At 45.0% G+C, this 23380-nt stretch overlaps 1 protein-coding gene across 5 annotated transcripts in view; it reads left to right on the top strand.

Annotated features, from left to right (window-relative positions):
• The window catches only part of RXRA (retinoid X receptor alpha), a 168238-nt gene that overhangs the window by 117841 nt on the left and 27017 nt on the right, over window positions 1-23380 (top strand). For 4 of the 5 annotated variants that reach the window (XM_075834657.1, XM_075834655.1, XM_075834656.1 and 1 more), the window contains 4 exons: window positions 2482-2738; window positions 9906-10056; window positions 15240-15419; window positions 16096-16203. In XM_075834657.1, coding sequence (XP_075690772.1) covers window positions 2538-2738; window positions 9906-10056; window positions 15240-15419; window positions 16096-16203 — 640 coding nt within the window. In that variant the 5' untranslated portion in view covers window positions 2482-2537. The remainder of the gene's footprint in view (window positions 1-2481; window positions 2739-9905; window positions 10057-15239; window positions 15420-16095; window positions 16204-23380) is intronic. The other variant, XM_075834654.1, reaches the window with a different exon arrangement.

Here is a 23380-nt window from a genome sequence, read left to right as displayed (position 1 = left end):
GATCAGTACAGGATAAGTAATGTAATGTATGTATACAGCGACTCCACCAGCAGAATAGTGAGTGCAGCTCTGGAGTATAATACAGGATGTAACTCAGGATCAGTACAGGATAAGTAATGTAATGTATGTACACAGTGACTGCACCAGCAGAATAGTGAGTGCAGCTCTGGAGTATAATACAGGATGTAACTCAGGATCAGTACAGGATAAGTAATGTAATGTATGTACACAGTGACTCCACCAGCAGAATAGTGAGTGCAGCTCTGGAGTATAATACAGGATATAACTCAGGATCAGTACAGGATAAGTAATGTAATGTATGTACACAGTGACTACACCAGCAGAATAGTGAGTGCAGCTCTGGAGTATAATACAGGATATAACTCAGGATCAGTACAGGATAAGTAATGTAATGTATGTACACAGTGACTCCACCAGCAGAATAGTGAGTGCAGCTCTGGAGTATAATACAGGATATAACTCAGGATCAGTACAGGATAAGTAATGTAATGTATGTACACAGTGACTCCACCAGCAGAATAGTGACCGCAGCTCTGGAGTATAATACAGGATATAACTCAGGATCAGTACAGGATAAGTAATGTAATGTATGTACACAGTGACTACACCAGCAGAATAGTGAGTGCAGCTCTGGAGTATAATACAGGATATAACTCAGGATCAGTACAGGATAAGTAATGTAATGTATGTACACAGTGACTCCACCGGCAGAATAGTGAGTGCAGCTCTGGAGTATAATACAGGATATAACTCAGGATCAGTACAGGATAAGTAATGTAATGTATGTACACAGTGACTCCACCAGCAGAATAGTGAGTGCAGCTCTGGAGTATAATACAGGATATAACTCAGGATCAGTACAGGATAAGTAATGTAATGTATGTACACAGTGACTCCACCGGCAGAATAGTGAGTGCAGCTCTGGAGTACAATACAAGATGTAACTCAGGATGTATGTACGAAGTGGCTGTTTATGCAGACCCATTGGGGTAGATTTACTAATGCGGTTTAGGATTGCCGTGTCGGAGACCAGCTCCAAACTTCTCACAGTGGCTCATCTTGTTAGACACGGTTTTCTTCCTTATACCACCTCTTGATTGGCTTAGTTTACGACCGCTTTTTTGCTCCAATTTTTGTAAATTTTCAGCTACATCCTAAACCATCACCTTTTTTCGAGACTTTGAGGCACAAACACTTGTTCTGTTCTTTTTGGCGCAATTGCTTTATAGATGGGCTGAAAACTTGATGGGACATAACACGACACATTTTTGCGCATTTTAGGACGAGGTCTAGACGCAATCACATTAGTAAATCTGCCCTATTGTATATGTAAAGTGGTGATCAGAGGTGGACATGGGCTTTGAGAGCACAAAGAAACAAAAGTGTCAAATAACGACTATCGATATGTTACGTGTTTTTAGTTGTCATTGAAAATTAAACTTGGACTCCAGGGGTTGAAAATACAACATTAACTTCCTTCCTAATGACTTTCGCTGTCACTAGTACTCGGACCTATATGTGTATGTAGGATGAATGTTGCACAATACGTGGATATCCTATTTCCTCCGTGTTTTATTTATATTCCAGTGTGATGACAGGGGTGGCCCTGTATGTTAGATGAATAATCCCCTGTCATATGCACGTTGTGTTTGGAGAACAACAATAACCTGTGACCTGTTAAATTATAGCTTTATAATGCCCCAATATTGGTAATACCCTGTCTGATATGACATCTGCAACCCATATAGAGAGAGAGGCCCAACCTGTGCCCATACCTCGTCCTGGATATATCCGCAGGTATAGGGGTATGAGTGTGCACCCATCATTCAGGTTTACTCCTATCATCTACGGCATTAAATAGAACATCTGCTCCATACATTTATATTCTGGCATTTAATAGTTTGAAGGAAAACGTCATTCAGAAATGCATTTGCAGCTTAGTAATTTGCGTTGCTGCAGCGCTCGTTTTATGTAGGGATGATGTATATAAAGGCTCCATGCTACAAACCCGGCAGGTGAGGCAGGAAACCGTGACCTGCCAGGTGACCCCGGGTCGGGCCCTAAGGTTTGATTCTACATTTTTTTATATATATAATACACAAACATGCGTGATGTCATCCAAGCAGGGAAATAAAGCAGGTGTCTGTACGCATGACACACATGGGATGTGTTACATGAAGACAGACAGTGCACGGGTTGATGTCATATTTCCGTTATCCATGGATTTCATGGCTGTCTCTGGTTGGTCACACTGGGATCAGGACTGGGACGAGCGCCAAAATTTATTTGCTCCCCTTATACAAAGATGTAACGTTTTTCTTCATATGCACAAGGCCCATTGGTCGTTTGTCCCTTCAGCCATAAGACTTACGTTTGCATTTCATCCTCTAATCTGACGCTTTTCTCCTTCGTCTTTATCTACGGATTCTAATATTGTGTTTTGTTTTTTTGTCTCAACAGATTTTTCCACCCAGGTTAATTCCACCTCTCTGAACTCTGCGAGTATCCGAGGTTCTATGAGCGCGCCTCTGCTGCATCCATCTCTCAGCAGTTCCGGTATAAGCCAATCGTTGGGCTCCCCCACCCAGCTCCACTCGCCCCTCGGCTCTCCCCTCAATGGAATGGGTCCACCTTTCTCAGTCATCAGCCCACCTCTGGGTCCCTCGATGTCGATGCAATCTGGACCGGGCATGGGGTATGGCACCAACAGTCCTCAGGTGAGTTATTAAATAGATTGTGTTTCTGAAAGTCCTACCTGTAATATTCATGCAAAAGTTTCTGTCATTTAGCAAAATTCCAAATAGTAGAGAAATAGATGTGATTGTGGGGATATATTCTCCTATACACATCAGACTTTCTGTACTGGATATGGTACGGACAAAGTAGTGCTCATGGGGGAAAGGAGTTTTCTCTTTAAAAAAACCCCCTCTAAAGTTGGCTGATAACTGGGAACAATAGACTGTATTCATCAGTGTTTCTTAATAGATTTAGAAATATGACCTTCTCATGTTTCTGAGACCAGATATAAAGATCCTTTCGTTTCTGTGGGTGCCGACGTCTAACAGGAACATTCTGTGCAGATTACATGTTCATGCGAAGTAAGTCTATTTAAAGGGTTAATGAACGTGGTTTTCGACATTTCCTGTCCCCCCCCCCCCCAGCAGAGGAGGGTGGGCTGACTGACGGAAAGATTATCTAAATATCTAAATCCCCTCAGGTTCCCCCTCCTGGAGGTAAAGAGCTTACACTATAATAAGCAACAGGGCACCAGCAGCAGCAGCAGCTGACCGCCACCTGTCACCCAGACATTGCCACCTTATACAGGACGCAGCTCGGGGCAGCGTTTAATCTGCAGCATCCTGCAAGGCAACGCCACGTCCGACCCAAAGTCGTAAACCGTATTTTCTAATAGTGTCAAATGTGGGTGCTCAGACAGTCATATCCTGCGCACTGTGGGATTTTTTATTAGTCTTGCCAAAGGGTATTTATGGTGAAGTTGTAGTATAAAAGTATGGGAGTTGTAGTGCAGTATGGGAGTTGTAGTGCAGTATGGGAGTTGTAGTGCAGTATGGGAGTTGTAGTGCAGTATGGGAGTTGTAGTGCAGTATGGGAGTTGTAGTGCAGTATGGGAGTTGTAGTGCAGTATGATGGCTGTACTGCATATTATATGATTTATAGGGAACAGTAGTGAGACTTTAAAGGCCCATTTACACCGGCCGACACTCTGCCTGTGCAGCGAGCGCCGATTAACGAGACATTGTTGATCGGCGCTCATTTGCTCCTGTCACTCGGAGCGATGGATGGGGACCCCATACATTATCACCACGTCGGGAGCGCATCTCCCGTTTTACACACCAAGATGCGCTGCCGAGAAAGATATTTCACTTTTTTAAAACGATCCGATCAGCAGATGATCCAGCGTTTGCTCGTTCATCTGCTGATCGCGGCCCTGTTTACACAGCGCAATTATTGGCGACGAGCGTTCCATGAAAGCTCGTCTGCCCGATAATCGCCCAGTGTAAAGCCCCCTTAAGAGTTGTAGTACCAAAGCAGAGGGATGATTATGGGAGCGGTCTATAGTTGGTATAATTTACCTGCAGACATTTTTGGATCGGCAGTACAGGTGCAGGGGATTCTGGGAGCAATAAGTACAGGTGCAGGGGATTCTGGGAGCAATAAGTACAGGTGCAGGGGATTCTGGGAGCAATAAGTACAGGTGCAGGGGATTCTGGGAGCAATAAGTACAGGTGCAGGGGATTCTGGGAGCAATAAGTACAGGTGCATTGTGGGATCTGATATATAACCACAAGCCCATGTATTTTATATAATATGGGAATAACTAAATAGTCAGATGCTACGCGTCCCGTTATCAGTTAGGCCTTGTTCACATCTGCGTTGGAGGCTCCGTTAGGGGCTTCTGTTGAAGAACCCGACCGAGATTACCTGAGATAATGAATGCTGCGCTATGGTCTCCGGTAAAATCACAGACACCCCGTTGGAAACTACTAAAGTCAATGGGTTCCGTCTGCGTTGTCCGTTATGCAACGCAACATTTGCTTCCGTTATTCCCTTGTTCTGCTCCCCTGATAGAGCAGAACAATGAAACACACGGACGCAGGTGTGAACATAGCCTTAGACCATTCCTGCAGCTAGTATCACTTATGTAGTTATGAGAACAGACACAGGCGTTTGACTACTTGGCTCCTGAGATTGGTCTAGTTATGCGTGATATACGGCTAAAGACCCTAAACTGTGAGATAGGTTTATGTACAAGGTTATTGCAAATCTTTCATGGGAAGGAAGAGGTCAAATTAAAAAGGGAAATCTCATAATGCAGCCGCTGAGTGTAATGCTGGTACCATCTAGAGGAAAGGGACAGAATACAGTTCAGTAATATCCAGGTGACAGTGACACCGATCACACGATACTGCGCAGCTTTTATTACAGGGTTACAAAAAAAATCATATAGTCAATAAAATGTGGCCTGGCAATGATTTGGCTTCTTGGATGTTGCGTGCAGCATGTGACGGTTCAGGCGCTCACCCTCCGACGTCTTTTTCTCATAGACCTTCTTAAGTGATTACATAGAACAAGCCAATAAGACGATGCTGTATCTCTCGGCCATATGTCTTTCCCTGAAGAGCTTTAGTGACAGAATCCGGTCAGAGCAACGAAGAGCAAACAAGATCCTGGGTGTTCTGGAATTTAAAGGGGCTCTCCAGTTCCCATAGCCACTTACAGGAGCCCCCTCTTTCTTGGCCACTACCAGAGTGAAGAAGGAAGGATCAGGTGGGGTAGATAAACTGCGACTAGATTTTGCGTATGCAAACAGAAATGACTCCCAGACGAGGGCCAAGGCACAAAATTCCCTGAAGGCGGTAGAAGACATTGGGGCATATTTTGTGGCCTTGACTCCATGGTACAGCGGTGTGTAGGGTTAGGAATATGGTCCAGCTACTAGACAGTGACCGGAGCAGCACACCTCGGGCTGAACGCACACGTTGCGTATTATGCGCAGTTTATGCAGCAAAACCGCAGCGTAATACAGTACCAGCATAGGCAAAGAGATCCCAGGGAATCTCATGTCCACGCCGCGGTATTTTTCAGCACGTAAATTGACCCGTGGTGCGTATTTTCGAAACCACAGCATGTCAATTTATCCCGCTTGTGAATTCTATCTCCCAGTTCTGGGGAAATACACAGAAAACAACGCGATTTACAAAGCAAAACGTAAAAACCTCACATACGCATCAAAAAAACGCAACTTCAGGTGTAATGTTTGCTGTGCATTTCTTGCAGTTTCCTGCGGTTTTGCTGCGTATGCCACGTGTGCACGCAGCCTTTGTAAGATTCTTGTACAAAATGTAACCTGAAAGCCCTGACACAAACCAAAATGTTGATTTTGACACAAAGTGGTGCAGGGTCTTGATATAATGTGAGAAAACCGGGGTCTGCGGTGATAAATCTCCTCCTATGTGTTCGTCTCTACCAGCTAGAATGTGACCTCTGGCAGGCTGCGTGATAATCGGAGATTTGCCTGGTCTACACCCCTCCTATCAGTCTTTAACTATAATAATGGATAGGAGTTATTGGCCTGATCTTGCTGCTGGATGTAGCGCCCCCTCTGGAGGCTTTGTGCTTTTAGTTGATGCTCCCCCTAGAGTCCGTGTGATGTGATTTTTGTGAGCCGCCCGCACCGTGCTGTAATGGGACAGACGCTGCAGAACTTCTTTCACTGGGATATGTAAACATTTCTCATCGGGTGATGTCACGCTTTCCGGGACACCTGAGGCGCGGCGTTCTTGGACCTGCGGTTCTCCCCCCTCCTCGGTCACTGATCTCTTATTTCAGGGAGTTTACGCCCTCGTCCTGCGCACATCTGGGCTCTAGGAGGCTGATGTTACCTGTTAACAATGTGTTACCCCAGATATGGGGGAGTGGAGGGGGCTGCGAGCTGAAGATTTCTCCAGAGATGCTATGGAATATGGCTGTTTTCTGTCGTTTTGCTCCATGATGTGGTATGTTCTAGTACTGAGCAGCTGGCTGTACTCCACACACATTGCACGCCACAGGCGGCGATTCTACTGCTCACATCTTTTAAATAAGTGAATGTTGCGTCCCCCAAATCACCGTCAATGAATTTGTGCAAATAGAACGCAATCCTGTCATGTTCTCGGTTGGTTAGGGCTTGTCCACACGTAACGGAATTTCTGCAGCAATTCCGTTGAAAGTAGCAGAAATTCCGCTGCCTCAAAAACGCACCATTGCCTGCATTTTTGATTGCAGAAAATGGTGCGGATTTTGCTGCGTTTTTCTCAACGTTGGGGGATGGTGACATTTCCTCTGAAAAACGCAGCGATTCAGTCGACTTTCCGCAGCCGCAATTGACATGCAGCGGTATGAAAAATATGCACCGTAGGTCAATTTCATCTCGGAATATTTACGCGGCGTGTGGATGAGATATGTTAAGTTTCACCCACTTTTCTGCTACTGTATTCTGCTGCCTTTTCCCCGTCCGCAATTCTGGATGGAAAATACGCAGCAATTCCGCTACGTGTGGACGAGCCCTAACAGTGGTGTAGCTATAGGGGTTGCAGAGGTAGCCGTCGCACCTGGTGCCTAAGATGGTCCACAAGTCCCTCTGCGACATAAGAAGATATTAGTATTAATTATTAATGGGATGTGGCAGGTGGGGGGGCCCCGTTACAGATTATACCCAAGAGCTTCACGCTGCCCCTCTGCTAGCAGAACTATAAATGTTGGGTTTTGTCCAGAGGTTACGATGACTTTACACACAGAGCAGCCGCAGCAGCCAGACTTGGTGGCACATCGTACTGACCACGTGCCGGGATCATTGCTCCGCATTTCTAAAATGTTCTTTTCAGCACAATTACTGGGTGTGATCGGGGGTTCACGTTTGAGTGCTGGGGTGATGGACCGAGAAGGTGAGAACCTTTACCTTGGGCGCTGGTAACATTGTGACTTGTAGGTACAGGCCGTCCTTCATCCCTACATAACAGGCAATATTACATTCTTGTTCAGTGTCCTTTAACCCCCTAAAGGGCTATTTTGGGCCTCCAGGCCGAGCAGTTTGTTTTTTTTCGTTTTTACACAGTCCCAATCCAAGAGCCATCCTTTTTTGTAATTTTTCCGTCAACATAGCTGCATGAGGGCTTGTTTTATGCCGGACAACTTGTACTTTTCAATGGCAGCATTTTGAGGTACAAGCAGCGATCTAATACATCTTATTCCGCCGCCGTTTTGTGCTGACAGGCAAACTATTAGGCAATGCTTATGGCAGACCTGGGCCCCTGGTTGCCATAGTAACCCATAGGCGCCCAATCCCTCTGTCAAACACCTCAGATGGCGCGGTTGCGATTGACCGTGGCATGTAAGGGGTTAAATAGGCGTTAGAGCTAGACTGCGGTTGTGTATTACAGCTTTTGATCGCACGGGCACATTTTCTATGTCGGCGTGATCAGCTGCGTCATCTACCTGTTAAACCACCGTAAGGTCTCCCCATTCTATATAAATACTGCTGTTTTATAGTCTATGATGCCAGAAATACAACATATGGCCGCTGAGCCCTCTGATTGGCTGCAGTGCTCACATGCTACGTACATGTAAACAGCCACCGCGATTGCCGCCGGAGCCCCAGCGCTGGATGTATTTTTTGTTTATTTAATTTGCAGCCCCTATTAAAAAATGTTTTACATCACCGTTAACCCCTTAACCTGGGCGTTCTGTTTCTTGTCGTTTATAATCATTCTGCCCTTGCTGTAATGGAAATAGTCTCTCCATGCACTGACTACCTGATGAGCTAGTGCTCATACACAGTAGCTAACCTGAATAAGCAGAGCTGCAGTATAAAGTATGGGAGATGGACAGAACAGCATCCTGAGATGCATTTCAGACTAGAATAGACAATGGTCACTGATGCACAGGGTGATTATCTATCCTATCCCATATCTGTTGTATTCCTGTAGAGTCTCCATAATATGGGGCAGTACTTCCCATGTCTGATACAATCCTCCCACCTGTCTGACTTAGATTTATCGCCCTCCTTGAGCAATAGATAAAACATACTTAAGACTTGGTGCAGGCCTGTGATCCTGTAAAGCTGCCCCCCCCCCCCGGCCGCCTGCGCTCGCTGCAATCCGGCTGCTTTTGATGTTGCTGAGCGCGCCTGCCAGACTCTTGGTCAAGCTGATTAGGCAATGGGTTTGTGGATCGCATCACGCTCCCTCTCATCTCCGCTTTTTCCATTATTTCTTTTTTTCTTTCCAAGGGTGCGAAAGTTTATATGCTGCGAGATCTCCTGACAAGGGGAACATCCGGCTGAGTCCAGTTATTAAGCCCAGGGGCATTACATTGGCTTTATGGCGGCGCAGTAAACAAGACGACTCTGCAGAAATACTTATGAGAAATTTTTATTGGTGGAGTAATAAAATACTTCAGGCAATTAAAAGCGTTTGATATAACGAAGCGTTGTGTAAGGAAATGGGCAACGCTCTGATCACTAAATGGCTGGCGTCACGCTGGAGACACGCTCTTCCCAAAATACCGCCCCAAATATTTGTTCAGCTAGAAGATGGAACTGCAGCCTGGGACGCATTACATTTTTTTTATTCCCCTCTCATGGATTTTACATTCTCTCCGATGATAAGGCGGCGACAAGTGATATTTGTTGTATTATATGACCAAGAATAAACCCTGGTGACGCAGCACGTGTGATCCATAGGTGGGCGCATATACGTGGATTAAACTCCCTATTCTAACAAGCTGTACAGCTGTGTGAGCGGGACTAGATGTGGGCGGGTTTTCAGCCTCTGGTAGTTCTATTTCACTGACAGCAAGCAGCAATTCTGGAAAGGAGTTGAAACCGTTTATTGCAAAGTTACAGAACTTTTTATTATACAATGATCAAGGTTTATTTCTTTACAGGAACACGAAGGGTGTATTCAGATGTTGAGGTGCGGTTAAAACCACGCGATTTGATGCGTTTTTAGTAACGGTAAAAATCACAACCACATAGAAAACGGCATCATATCGTGGTAAAAATGCATGTGGTTTTTGGATATGTTTTTATATGAGGTTTTAACCGCACCGCAGCTGGAACATCTGAAAATGCACAAAGAAGGAACATTCCACCTGCTGTCTATCAGCTCCATACAATCTATTGTTCACTGTTATCAGCCATTTTAGAGAGGCTTACTGTAGTGTTCTTCTATGGGCACATTATGTGAGTGCAGCGTTCTAGGAGAAGATTCTCATGTCTCTTTGTTTTACCTTCTCCTATTTGTGATGTCTGTTCTGAAAGCAGATTTTCTGTTGCGTTTTCCGTTTGCACAATATTTCTGACTGCACGGTCTTCTCTTCTTCAGCTCCATTCCCCCATGAATTCAGTCAGCAGCACAGAGGACATCAAGCCTCCTCCTGGAATAAATGGCATCCTTAAAGTGCCAATGCACCCCTCAGGAGCTATGGCGGCCTTCACCAAGCACATCTGCGCCATCTGCGGGGACAGGTCTTCAGGTAACAATTCATCTATTACAATAATGGTGTATAGAGTGTAGGTGCGATGGTGACTCTACATGAAATGTAAAGGTTTGTTCGGATAGGGGTAGATTCTGCTACAGTGCCGCTAATCTGCGTCCGAATCCGTGCCTGAAATCCTATTGGGTATCTTCACTGTGCGAGCACGGCCTTAGATGTCAGGAATATTGAAGTAGAAATCACTTTGCAGCTACTTTTCAGAAACAGAACGACATACAATATGTAGTAATACGGATTGTCCAGGCCTGGGGCGGTTTTTCATACTGATTACCTATCCACCGATGAGCTGTTTTCCGGGCTTCGGATGTTATGTAGTGGTCGGTGCCGGAAGCAAATGGCTCCAGTCACAGTATAGTGGCCGTGCTGGGTTACTGCACCTCTGCTCCTATTCACTTGAATAGCAGCACAGCCGCTATTTGCTTCTGGCACTGACCACTGCATAACATCTGGCAGGCGAAGCAGCTGATTGGTACGAGTTCCGGGTGTCGGACCCCCACCGATCATGTAATGATTACATATCCTACGAAAAACCGCCCATGCCTGGACGACCCCTTTAAGTCCTGCATGATTTTACTTAGCGGCATTCCCGAGCCGCTCATGCTCCCCCCCCCATTCGTGCGCTGACATTCTGTTGATAGTGACATCAGGGTATACAAAGCAACAGTAGCGGCGGAGGACCAGAGCGGAAACGGTTATGCAAAGTTTATTTAGCAATTTTGATGCCCAATTCCTATATTTTAACATCCCACAATACCCCTCTATTTAGGTTGCTTTACCCCCTTGATCGTTTTCAGAGCGTTCAAACACCATTGATTCGTAGATCATCCACGTGATGTCTCGCTGTTAGTCGTATGATTGTCGGCCCACGGTCTCTCATATGTAACCCTCAGGTGTCTGTGACCCGTCATCGGGGCGGCTTTCAACCTCTTGCCGTTTGTGGGATGTTGATGTGTCACCGTTTACTGATTGATTTGGGCTATAAATGCTTATTTTTTTATTTCTGCTTCTTCTGCTGTGAGGATCTGATTTAGGATCTGAATTGAAAGCTTTTCTTCTTGTACGTTTGATAATCTTAAAAGGAAGTTGTGTGTAGCTCAGGGAATTGTGGTGAGGGGCACACGGAGCAGCCCAGGACCTTTACTGACACGTCTGCCTCCATCGAGTCTGGCATGTGGTTAAGAAGACTAAGTTGAATGTCTATTGTTGTGCGTTCCTTAAAGCTTCTCAGGAACCAGACGAGACCCTCCTCAAACATGAAAAATGGGAAACCAAACGTCTGTATTAGGCCAAGTTGACGTCTCGTTTTTACTGTACGTCTGACGTGTGTATTCATGTCTATGGTCAGGACGGACGCCCTCTTGGTGTAGTTTGTTCTTACAATTTGGAAGCTTACGTTCTACCTTTTTTTTCTTTCCATGTCCTGTCTACTACGCTTTTCAGTACCTTTCCAAAACGTATACCACACGTATACGTTTCTATTCGTCAATGGCGACGCATGCAATCTTAAACCCTACATATGCGTACGTAAAACTTATATGTTGTTGTCACCATATATGGGAAATCTTGACTTTCCAATGTATGATTTAGCTCAAGAACAAAAAAAAAAGTATACGTTTTTAGAAGAACGGACAAATGTATAAGACGTATAAGACAAAAATACTTACGCGTATATTACAAATGCATACGTTTTTTTAACTTTAAAAACATATACGTCGTCGTATATCACAACGTGTGCACCAAACAAGGTGTGAACTTAGCCTTAATGGTGGGCAAGGGGGGAAAAAAGACATAAGTGTCCCCTCCCCAAATAAACGACTCTGGATTGTGGACGTGCCATCATATACTTTGTCCCAGCAGAATACAGGTAGACCGTGCTTACTGGTATGTTAGGATACAGCGTCGATTCCCGGATGTATACGGATTATTGGCTTCGGTTCTCCGGGTAGTGAGTGATTCACAGACAGAGTTGCGAGAAATTCCAAATTCCCTTCCATTTCTCTGGAAAATCCTCAGCGGAATCCAGGCTGCACTTTATAGCCGCCACGATTCGATCTGTAACTGCATAAATAGGTTATAGTTTTTTTAAGTAATTACCTAATATCTTCACCAAAAGAAAATTGTTGTGGCAGCAACACAAAACAAATCTGGTGTCTGCAGCCGTGCCCCCTATCCTCCCCAGAGTAATATCGCGGATGGCAGAACTTCTGGAGCTTGTAGTTCCTCAGCGGTTGGAGGCACACAGGAGTTAATGATAGTTTTGCGCAGTTTGGCTTCCTCTCTAAATTAGACTAGATTTGTGCTCGTAGTTTGTGTCTTTATGTTCCTGTACTGCAGGCAGTGACCTTCTCCGTCAGCGTTTAGTAAAGAACATAAATAAATGCATTTTGCTTGTGTGGATTTCAATACTTCACCAAACAGAAGGTTATTTTTCAGTGTTTTGCTGATCCAGTATCCTTGATTTATTATGACCGTAGAAATTGCAGCACTTTAATGTTATGTAATATTTGCTGCCTCTGATGAGGGAGCGCAGGTCACGTTCTGTTACAATAAGTATTTTATGCTCCCACAAGGTGAGATTCTGCGTGTCAGGGTTGGGGCATTTTCACAGTAAATGTTTTTTGTTAGCAGATTTCTTTTGTATTATTAAAGTTGGTATTTTTGTAAATTGCCCTTTATTAAACATCAATTGCTGTAAATTGGTCTGTTAAATTACCTATAATCTACATTCTCAGTGATGTCACCCCTGCTCTCTGGTGAATGGATAGGCTGCATTCTCAGGAATGTCACCGCTGGTTTCTAGTGAATGGGTAGGCTGCGTTGTCACCGCTGGTTTCTAGTGAATGGGTAGGCTGCGTTGTCACCGCTGGTTTCTAGTGAATGGTTAGGCTGCGTGGTCACCGCTGCTCTCTAGTGAATGGGTAGGCTGCGTGGTCACCGCTGGTTTCTAGTGAATGGGAAGGCTGCGTGGTCACCGCTGGTTTCTAGTGAATGGGAAGGCTGCGTTGTCACCGCTGGTTTCTAGTGAATGGGTAGGCTGCGTGGTCACCGCTGCTGTCTAGTAAATGGGTAGGCTGCGTGGTCACCGCTGCTCTCTAGTGAATGGGTAGGCTGCGTGGTCACCGCTGCTCTCTAGTGAATGGGTAGGCTGCGTGGTCACCGCTGCTCTCTAGTGAATGGGTAGGCTGCGTTGTCACCGCTGGTTTCTAGTGAATGGGTAGGCTGCGTGGTCACCGCTGCTGTCTAGTGAATGGGTAGGCTGCGTGGTCACCGCTGGTTTCTAGTGAATGGGTAGGCTGCGTGGTCACCGCTGGTTTCTAGTGAATGGGTAGGCTGCGTGGTCACCGCTGGTTTCTAGTGAATGAGTAGGCTGCGTGGTCACCGCTGCTCTCTAGTGAATGGGTAGGCTGCGTTGTCACCGCTGGTTTCTAGTGAATGGGTAGGCTGCGTGGTCACCGCTGCTGTCTAGTGAATGGGTAGGCTGCGTGGTCACCGCTGCTCTCTAGTGAATGGGTAGGCTGCATGGTCACCGCTGCTCTCTAGTGAATGGGTAGGCTGCGTTGTCACCGCTGGTTTCTAGTGAATGGGTAGGCTGCGTTGTCACCGCTGGTTTCTAGTGAATGGGTAGGCTGCGTGGTCACCGCTGCTGTCTAGTGAATGGGTAGGCTGCGTGGTCACCGCAGGTTTCTAGTGAATGGGTAGGCTGCGTGGTCACCGCTGCTTTCTAGTGAATGGGTAGGCTGCGTGGTCACCGCTGCTCTCTAGTGAATGGGTAGGCTGCATGGTCACCGCTGCTCTCTAGTGAATGGGTAGGCTGCGTTGTCACCGCTGGTTTCTAGTGAATGGGTAGGCTGCGTTGTCACCGCTGGTTTCTAGTGAATGGGTAGGCTGCGTGGTCACCGCTGCTGTCTAGTGAATGGGTAGGCTGCGTGGTCACCGCAGGTTTCTAGTGAATGGGTAGGCTGCGTGGTCACCGCTGGTTTCTAGTGACTGGGTAGGCTGCGTGGTCACCGCTGGTTTCTAGTGAATGAGTAGGCTGCGTGGTCACTGCTGGTTTCTAGTGAATGGGTAGGCTGCGTGGTCACCGCTGGTTTCTAGTGAATGGGTAGGCTGCGTGGTCACCGCTGGTTTCTAGTGAATGGGTAGGCTGCGTGGTCACCGCTGGTTTCTAGTGAATGGGTAGGCTGCGTGGTCACCGCTGGTTTCTAGTGAATGGGTAGGCTGCGTGGTCACCGCTGGTTTCTAGTGAATGGGTAGGCTGCGTGGTCACCGCTGGTTTCTAGTGAATGAGTAGGCTGCGTGGTCACCGCTGGTTTCTAGTGAATGGGTAGGCTGCGTGGTCACCGCTGGTTTCTAGTGAATGGGTAGGCTGCGTGGTCACCGCTGATTTCTAGTGAATGGGTAGGCTGCGTGGTCACCGCTGGTTTCTAGTGAATGAGTAGGCTGCGTGGTCACTGCTGGTTTCTAGTGAATGGGTAGGCTGCGTGGTCACCGCTGATTTCTAGTGAATGGGTAGGCTGCGTGGACACCGCTGGTTTCTAGTGAATGGGTAGGCTGCGTGGTCACCGCTGGTTTCTAGTGAATGGGTAGGCTGCGTGGTGACTGCTGGTTTCTAGTGAATGGGTAGGCTGCGTGGTCACCGCTGCTCTCTAGTGAATGGGTAGGTTGTGTGGTCACCGCTGCTCTCTAGTGAATGGGTAGGTCGCGTGGTCATCGCTGCTCTCTAGTGAATGGGTAGGCTTCGTTGTCACTGCTGGTTTCTAGTGAATGGGTAGGCTCCGTGGTCTCTAGTGAATGGGTAGGCTGCGTGGTCACCGCTGCTCTCTAGTGAATGGGTAGGCTGCGTTGTCACCGCTGCTCTCTAGTGAATGGGTAGGCTCTGTGGTCTCTAGTGAATGGGTAGGCTGCGTGGTCACCGCTGCTCTCTAGTGAATGGGTAGGCTGCGTTGTCACCGCTGCTCTCTAGTGAATGGGTAGGCTGCGTGGTCAGTGATGTCATTTTCCTTCACTATGATTTTGCCACCAGTTAAGAGATCCTGTAAAAAGTGATGATATGTGATCACTATCAAGTCTGTTATTGGCATCCTATAATAATGCAGATAATCTGGTGCCCTGCTTCTACCTCCCAGTGAGAATATAACACGACTATTGATTGCTTCTTGCAGGTAAACACTATGGAGTGTACAGCTGTGAAGGATGTAAGGGATTTTTTAAGCGGACAGTTCGGAAAGACCTGACTTACACGTGCAGGGATAACAAGGACTGCTTAATTGATAAGCGGCAGCGGAACCGTTGTCAATATTGTCGTTATCAGAAGTGTCTTGCTATGGGCATGAAGAGAGAAGGTAAGAATCTGTAAATCTGATCTTAAATGGAACCCGATTCCTCTCCAAGGACCCCCAGCATTTTCACTACCAATTGGGGTCCTAGCTGTCAGCTAATCACTAAAGTGCACAATTTCTAGATTAGTCATGCCTGATTGTATCATTTGCTCATTGTAATGCAATAATTTAGTAAAAAAATAACAACTTTATCTATTAAGATCCAATTCAGCAGTTTCTGAGTTTCATCTGATTGTTGGAAAGCTGGGTGACATAATATGACTTCCATTACTTCTCCAGCTTTCCCAGACTTCTGCAGGGTAGTTCTGCTGTGATACTGGATGGATTTGGAGGGTGATATTTGATGTTGGTTTTTACCCGGCTTTCCCAGAAACGGATAAAACGAACAAACGGCTGAATGGAATATTAACTTGTCCGGAGAAGAGAATATGATTATTTGGCCTGGAACAGCGAGGCTATGGATTCTAGTGATATGGCGCTGCCTTCTGATAATCCTTGGTCCAGTCCACAGCTTGGCTGCCTGCACCGTAAGCATGGACTGGGACCGTTACTCCACTCTTATAGCACTCGGCGTATCATGTTCCAGCCGCAGGCAGCACAGGCTTGTTAATAAATGTTGTATAGTGAAATGTAAGCACTTGTACATATTGACATTAATTCTCTGTAAATGTTTGTGTAGTTTTAGGCAGCTGGACTGCTGCCGGTAAGAAGTTTGTGATAAGGAATGAGGGAAATTTAGATCAGCCGCTCCATCCACCACGAGGCTCTTATCTTGACCACCCATCAGGTGATAATCTATACCTATCTAACATGCTACACTTGTGATGCCAGGTGCCTGCTGGTGACCCTGACACAATGTCAATTTCAGGGAGAGGGCGGATTCTATCCCAGTATTTACCTGCATGAATATATTACTGACTGCACCCCCCCCCCCCTCGTCTGTCATCACACGGCTGGTAAAATAATAAGAGATGTGAGGTAATCGCCATATTTACCTCTGTACTTTGTTATAGTTATTACTGGCATTGTATTGTACAGATGACGTATGTGAATGCCTGTAAACTAGATCTGTATAAGAATACACTCGTAGAAGGATAGTGCAGTTTGTAGATTTACCTGTTAGGAGTTTGGGAAAGCTGGGTGACATTGCCTAGGTTGTGACTCCGCTTTACTAGAAATGGAGATAACTGGGAAACAGATGGAGAACATTTTTAACAACTTGACGATTTAACGTTTTATATTTATGGGGAAATACTGTAAAGAAAATGCTCTACCTGCGATTACCCGATGGGCGATTGGCCAAGGCTTCCACTATTCCAGAGATCTTGCACCTATAGACCCGTGTGGAGGGGCGGGATTAGAAATAGGGAATACAAATATAAAGAAGAATCCCTAGATTTCCAATGTTCCCATTTAGTTAGAATTACACCCCACACGCCATGTACTGCCATAAAGTCTTCAGGACGCAGCAAGTCCCCATAGAAGGTCCCACTACATAGTGATTTACCAGACACCCCCAATATTACACCAAACAGCCTCATCCCCAGGGCCGGCGAGCAGAGGCTCCGAACATGACATACAAATTGTACTTTTGCCAGAACGCAGCCGCCACTTGCAGAAAATCGCCCGTTTCTGTCAGGTAGACATATTTTCGTTGCCCGCGGCGCATCTTTTTCTGTCAACGACGCAAAACAAAATTATTAACATCGTAGGTACAAAATGATCTGTTCAACGTGATTCACGTGAAGAAAACCAGATCATTACCCGGCTGCCAGGATCGATATTGCGCAGCTAGAGCCGAGGATTCAGGGTCAAGTAAACCGTTTAGGGAAGAATTTTGCAGCAATAATTGAATTAATCTCCTGTCTCCTTCCATGAGCCGGAGTCAGGGAGCAAACAATTTAAGGAATAAGTACAGGGGGTAAATAGAGGCTTTTATTGGGAGGTCTGGTCTTCATTTAAATAGCAGCCGCATGCACCGATATGGCAGTGATCATTACGTAAGCCATTATACAAGCAATTAACCTCAAACTAAGCACTGACATGTTTTCTCAAGCCGTTTCTTTCAATTTGTGGTGACTTCATTAAACTAATCAATGACAAATATTCGGCAGAGTACATTGGAGTGGGGGGTCATTTAGGGGCGCAATTGCACCCACCATTATAGAGCCTATATCTGGTGCCCTTATTAAAAGGGGTCTCCTAGTGAGCGTTGACCGCCCAGATAGATGTTGCTGGAGGCAATAAGTCTTATACGTGCACGATCCTATGAATCCATTACCTACATAATACAATTTTGAGCGCTCCAAAGTGGTTTTCCTAAATGGTGACTCAGAGAATGAATCTTCCAGTAATCGTTGAAGCTTCCTATTCTGCATCTATGACGTTTTCAGTCTCATTCCTGCCTTTTGTCTGGAGCAGCGAGAATCTAGAAGCTTTGCTCTGGATCCACTGGGAAGTGAAGGATTGCAGGGAGAGGATGCAGCAGACATAAATCTGCCCTTTATCTCTCTATTGACAGCGTGTTGTCATTCCACAAGATACAGCAGCTGCTTCAGCAGATTAAGAGCAGGATTTATTGTCTCTTTAACACATAATTTAGCTTCCGTCCCACAGCAATTAACAGGGGAAAGTGGCAGGGGACACCCAGGGTTTCCCTGTGTCATGTGAGAATGATGCTTTTCAGTAACTTGAGATGTTCAGTCACCAGTGAAGGACAAATAAAGATGCAGAGCCTCAAGTAAGATGACCCTGTCCCCAAGAGCTTACAATCTAATGAGGGGGAGTGACACAAAAGGTATAAAGTGCTGATTTAGTCATTGTGACGTAAGGAGTGCAGGGCAGCAGCGGAGTTGAGTGAAGAGGCGTATAGATAGACCCGTGATATAATCGTCCCTCATCAGATGGGTTTTCAAGACACGGAATTAGTCTGGTGGTCGAGGGCAAGGTCATTCCAATGTGTATGTGCAGCATGGGAGAAGTCTTGGGGGTGAGAGGAGGGAGGACAATAGCTGTATGTAAGAGTGGAAGTAATGCATGCTCAATATTTGGCCCATATACTATATATACTCCTGCTGATCGGCTGAGAATGAGACCCCCACCTCCTCCTTACGGCTAATCCAGCATTGCAGTGCTGTGCAAGAATCAACCTCCCAACAGGTTGTCCTTTCTTGTCACAAATTATGCTAAGTGCGGAGGAGAAAGCGGAGCAGCGCTGCTCTAGAAGTTACTGTATATATGACTGCAGGGTCAGCACAGACGTGAATGACCCATTTTAAGCTGGGGATCCTGCTGTTTTGCTGTGTGAATGAAACAAGTAACATGGAATAAGCAGGAAGCTGCAGCGTGAAGCCCTTTCCCAGGCTCCCTGCTGCCGTCCTGGGAGGTCTGGACATAAACCTGATCTGCTTTCAGTGAGATTGTCAAGCTGGGATTTTCTGGCTCTTACTCGGCCGTGTAGTATCACAACCTCCTGTGAGGAGACTCCACAATCTGTCCGGTGACATTGGCGCACTGTACGCAGGATCTATTATCCTCCCCATCATCTCACCAGACCGGGCTGGAGCGAAAAGTTTTATAGTGAACTCGTATTTTATTATCACCGGACTGATAAAGGACGTGATCATCATATGTACATCTCGCTTATGGACTAAGATTTGGATATAGGCCCAAAAAGTTGCAAACTGTGACATGTACAAATTTGCTGTAGCATTTTTTACTTTACTCGTCACTTGCCAACTTTGGAAAGCGACATGAAAATTGGGTGGGTACTTAAAGATGTCGTCTCGGCCAAATTTAATTTTGAAGAGATGAAAATGTGCAATTTTGCCGCAAATCTTTTCCTGGTCTTCCTAGCATTTTATTATTATTTTTTTTTAACTCGGACAGTTCAAAAGTGGCATTTTAACCATCTGTATGTGGGCCATGGCGTGCCCAGTTTGTTTGGTACAGATGTTCAGCTCAATAGGTGTGTGCGTGTGCGTGCTTTCCAATGTCAATATCAGAATCTAGAACATGCACTAAAAGAAAACACATTAAATCGGTACAATGTATCCGGTACTTGAGGGTTTATCCCATCGGAATGAATGACACTTCTTTTAGACCTGTGTCTCACAGTCATAACATACCCCCAAGCTGCGCCTTCCATTGAAATGAATTGAAGCCCTAAGGCTATATTCACATGAGCGTGACAGATTTACGTGCATAAAAAAACGCGCTTAAATCTGTCGGTGTGCGTTGCGTTTTTGCATCATTCTTTTTCTTCCCAATGTAATTAATAGGTGAAACACGGACAGGGCATGGATGTGCGTCCGTGGTTTTCATGCAGCTATTGACTTCCGTGGGCGACAAGGTGCATGAAAACGCAGCAATATAGGACATGCAGTGAGTGTCACGCAACGGACACTCGCTGTGTGAAAACTCCTGCATGTGTGACTAGTCCCATTGAAATCAATGGGTCCGTGTGCTGGGCGTTGTTAACGTACGGCACACGGACGAGAATCACGCTCATGTGAATGAGCCCTAAGAGGAGTGTTGTATTGATGACTCCCAAGTTGGTTGGTTGTTCTAAAAGGCGACACAAGAGTGAAAGACGGTTGGGCTTCAAGTCTGATTTAGACCATTTTCTGCCTACTGTCCGCGCCTTTTTGTGACAGAAACTAGTGTGACACATATCTGGGGTGTTGGATTGTTGTCAAGTGCAGATCTGCGTCCTATCAATAGTCCAGACCAGTCACAGATCGCAGCCATGAACAAAAAGTCAGACAGAAAACGGCCGTCTGAAATCCGTATAGCCATTATAAAGAGGATCGGTCACCAGACTTCAGAATACAGACTGCATACATTATTAAATAGATCTCATAGACCTGGACTCACAAAATGCTCATTTTGATATCAGGCAGGAAAATTTGGAGAAAGGTTTATACCGCCTGACAAGGATTTTCAATGTAAGTACAGCAGCTTCATCAGGTCTAAGAGATCTATTTAATAATGTATGCAGTTTGTATTCTGAAATCCGGTGGCAGATCCTTTTTAACCCCTACTCGCATGTTCAGGTAAATGTACATCACAGGAAGGGTCCCTTCCCACATGTATGTAAGTAATGGCGATAACGCAGGCTATCACAGCGAGAGCCTGGCTCTGACTGACAGCCGGGCTCCCGCTGCAACGGCCGGGAATGGAGAAACCTGAGATCCCATTCGTTTACCCCCTCAAATGCGACTGCGGCATTTAAGTGGTTTGACAGAGGGAAGGGGATCCCTCTGTCAGCCATCGGCGGCCCGCAAAGACCCATTGGCGGCCTTAAATACAGTTAAATAAAGCCTATTAAAAACGTGTACAATAAAAAAAAGTTAAAGAAATCCAAAAATACACGTGTATGACTAGAACAATAAAGTTAGCACAGTATTTGAAACGCATGGTGATCAAGTTACCCCAAAATGTACCAAAGAAAACGACATCTCGTCCCACAAAAAACAAGCCCTCGTGTGGATACATCGACTGAAAAGTACAAAAGTTACGGCTCTTAGAATGTTGTGATGCAAAAACAAATTATTTTTGTTTAACCCCTCAATAACCAGGCCAATTTTCAGTTTTCCATTTTCGTTTTCTCCTCCCCGTTATTTATTTTTACTTGAACATCGCGCATGAGGGCTTGTTTATTGAGGAATGAGTTATACTTTTTAGGGTATGTTCACACGGCAGCGTCCATTACGGCTGAAATTACAGGGCTGTTTTCAGGAGAAAACAGCTCCGTCATTTCAGCCGTAATGGCATTTGCAGGCGTCTTTCCCTGCGTCAATTACGGACGTAATTGGAGCTGTTTTTCCATGGAGTCCATGGAAAACGGCTCCATTTACGTCTGAAGAAGTGACAGGCACTTCTTTGACGCGGGCGTCTTTTTTACGCGCAGCCTTTTGAAAGCGGCGCGTAAAAAAAATGACCGTCAGAACAGAACATCGTAAAGCCCATTCAAATGAATGGGCAGAAGTTTGCCGACGCTTTGGAGCCGTATTTTCGGACGTAATTCGGGGCTAAAATGCCTGAATTCAGTCCGTAAATAGGGTGTGTGAACCCAGCCTTGATGTCAATGTGACTTTATATAGAACTAAGCAGGTAACAATTGTGTTTTTCTATTTGTAAAAAAATATTTGTTTTTATCCCAAAATTTGTGTCATGTTGATCACATACAGAGAATATAAATCACCCAGCGCGTTAACCCCTTAGTGACCAGCCTATTTTAGGCCTTAACAAGCAATTTGTTTTTGTTTGTCCATCGTCGCATTTAAAGAGCTATGACTTTTTTTATTTTTCTGTCGACATAACTGTATGAGGACTTTTTTTTTTTTTTTGCGGGATTTGTTGTATTTTTTTAATGCCACCATTTTGAGGTACATATTTTTTATTAACTTTTATTAACTTTTTTTTGGGGGGGGATAGAAAAATAAACAGCAATTCCGCCATTGTTATATGCGTTTTAAATGTACACCGTTCAGCGTGCAGCGTAAATATTATGTTACCTTTTATTCTATGGGTCGGTAACATTTCGACGATCACATGATGTATAGTTTTTTTTTAATGTTTTATGACTTTTGCACTATAAAAAAACTCTATTGAACTAAAATGATTTGGTTTTGCATAATCACTTTCCAACTTTTGTTTCATTTTTCCGTCAATGTAGTGATATCTGGGCCTGTTTTTTTGGGGATAAGACGTAGTTTTCATTGGTGCTTCTTCGGGGTTCATGGGATTTATTGATTGTTTATTATTACTTTTTTGGGGGGGCAATGGAAAAATAATAGCAATTCCGCCATCATTTTTAGCGTTTTTTTTTTAACAGAGTTAACATGTCATTTAAACTGCAAGGTGAACTCACTGTTTGGGTCATTACGGTCGTGGCGATACCATATATGTGTGTGCTTTCATTTATTTTTTTACACTTTTACTAAATAAAACCACTTTTTAACTGCAATCTTTATTCAAAATTTTTATTTAACACTTAGCACTTATTTTTTTTAGTCCCACTAGGGGATCTTTTGATCGCTGTTATAATGCTTTGGTATACCTTTATTGCCTGTCAGTGTAAATCTGCCACGGGCAGGCCTGGGGGCCTTTGTTAGGCCCCTGGCTGCCATTGCACCCCATCGGAGGCCCGTGATTGCATTTGCGGGCCGTCGATGGGTGATAGAGGGAGCTCACTCCCCCTGTAAACAAGTTAAATGCCGCGGTCGCTATTGACTGCAGCATTTAACGGTTAAACGGCCGCGATCGCAGTAAACTTCGATTGCTATCACTGGAGCAGGAGCCCGGCTGCCGTGAAAAGGCGTATTAGTGGTCACTAAGGGGTCAATGTCCATAATGTATCCGGGTGGCTTCTTCCCGTGATTTTATGGCTTGTTTGCAGAGACTTCACGTGGAGTAAAGTTACCCCCTATCCATAGGATACACCCCTTTAAATAGTCTTGTGTATTACAAATGACTTCTAAAAGTAGAAAGTTAAAGAGGGCCAACAAATTATAAGATAAAACTTCTAAAAACAAGCATTGACGTGGTAAACAATTAGACAGAAGTCAAAGGTTATTTTAGTACAGATGACGTTCTATTATTGAAATGTATTACTTATTTTCTTAAAGGAGAACAACTTATTTTTAATGTTAGATGGCAAATGTATGATAACGGGAGACATCTCGCATAGAAGGATATATGCGGTCATTTTAAAAAAAATTAAATACTTCGTTGCCATCCAAAGGATTAATAAATGAGGTGTATAGACCCCATGTATTTCTTATTGCGAGGGCTGGATTTTATCTTCTTATACATAATATACGTTCTCCTGTAAGAGAATAAGTGTAACATTACCCGCACTAAAAGAAAGTTTTTTTGACTTCTGTCTAATTGTTTACTATGTCAATGCTTGTTTTTATAGTTTTAACTTACAATTTGTTGGCCCTCTTTAACTTTGTACT

Source organism: Rhinoderma darwinii, chromosome 8 (assembly GCF_050947455.1).
Source record: "Rhinoderma darwinii isolate aRhiDar2 chromosome 8, aRhiDar2.hap1, whole genome shotgun sequence".
NCBI classification, from domain to species: Eukaryota; Metazoa; Chordata; class Amphibia; order Anura; family Rhinodermatidae; genus Rhinoderma; species Rhinoderma darwinii.
Note: the sequence above shows the minus strand (reverse complement) of the source record. Positions and strands in the feature narration are given on the sequence as shown.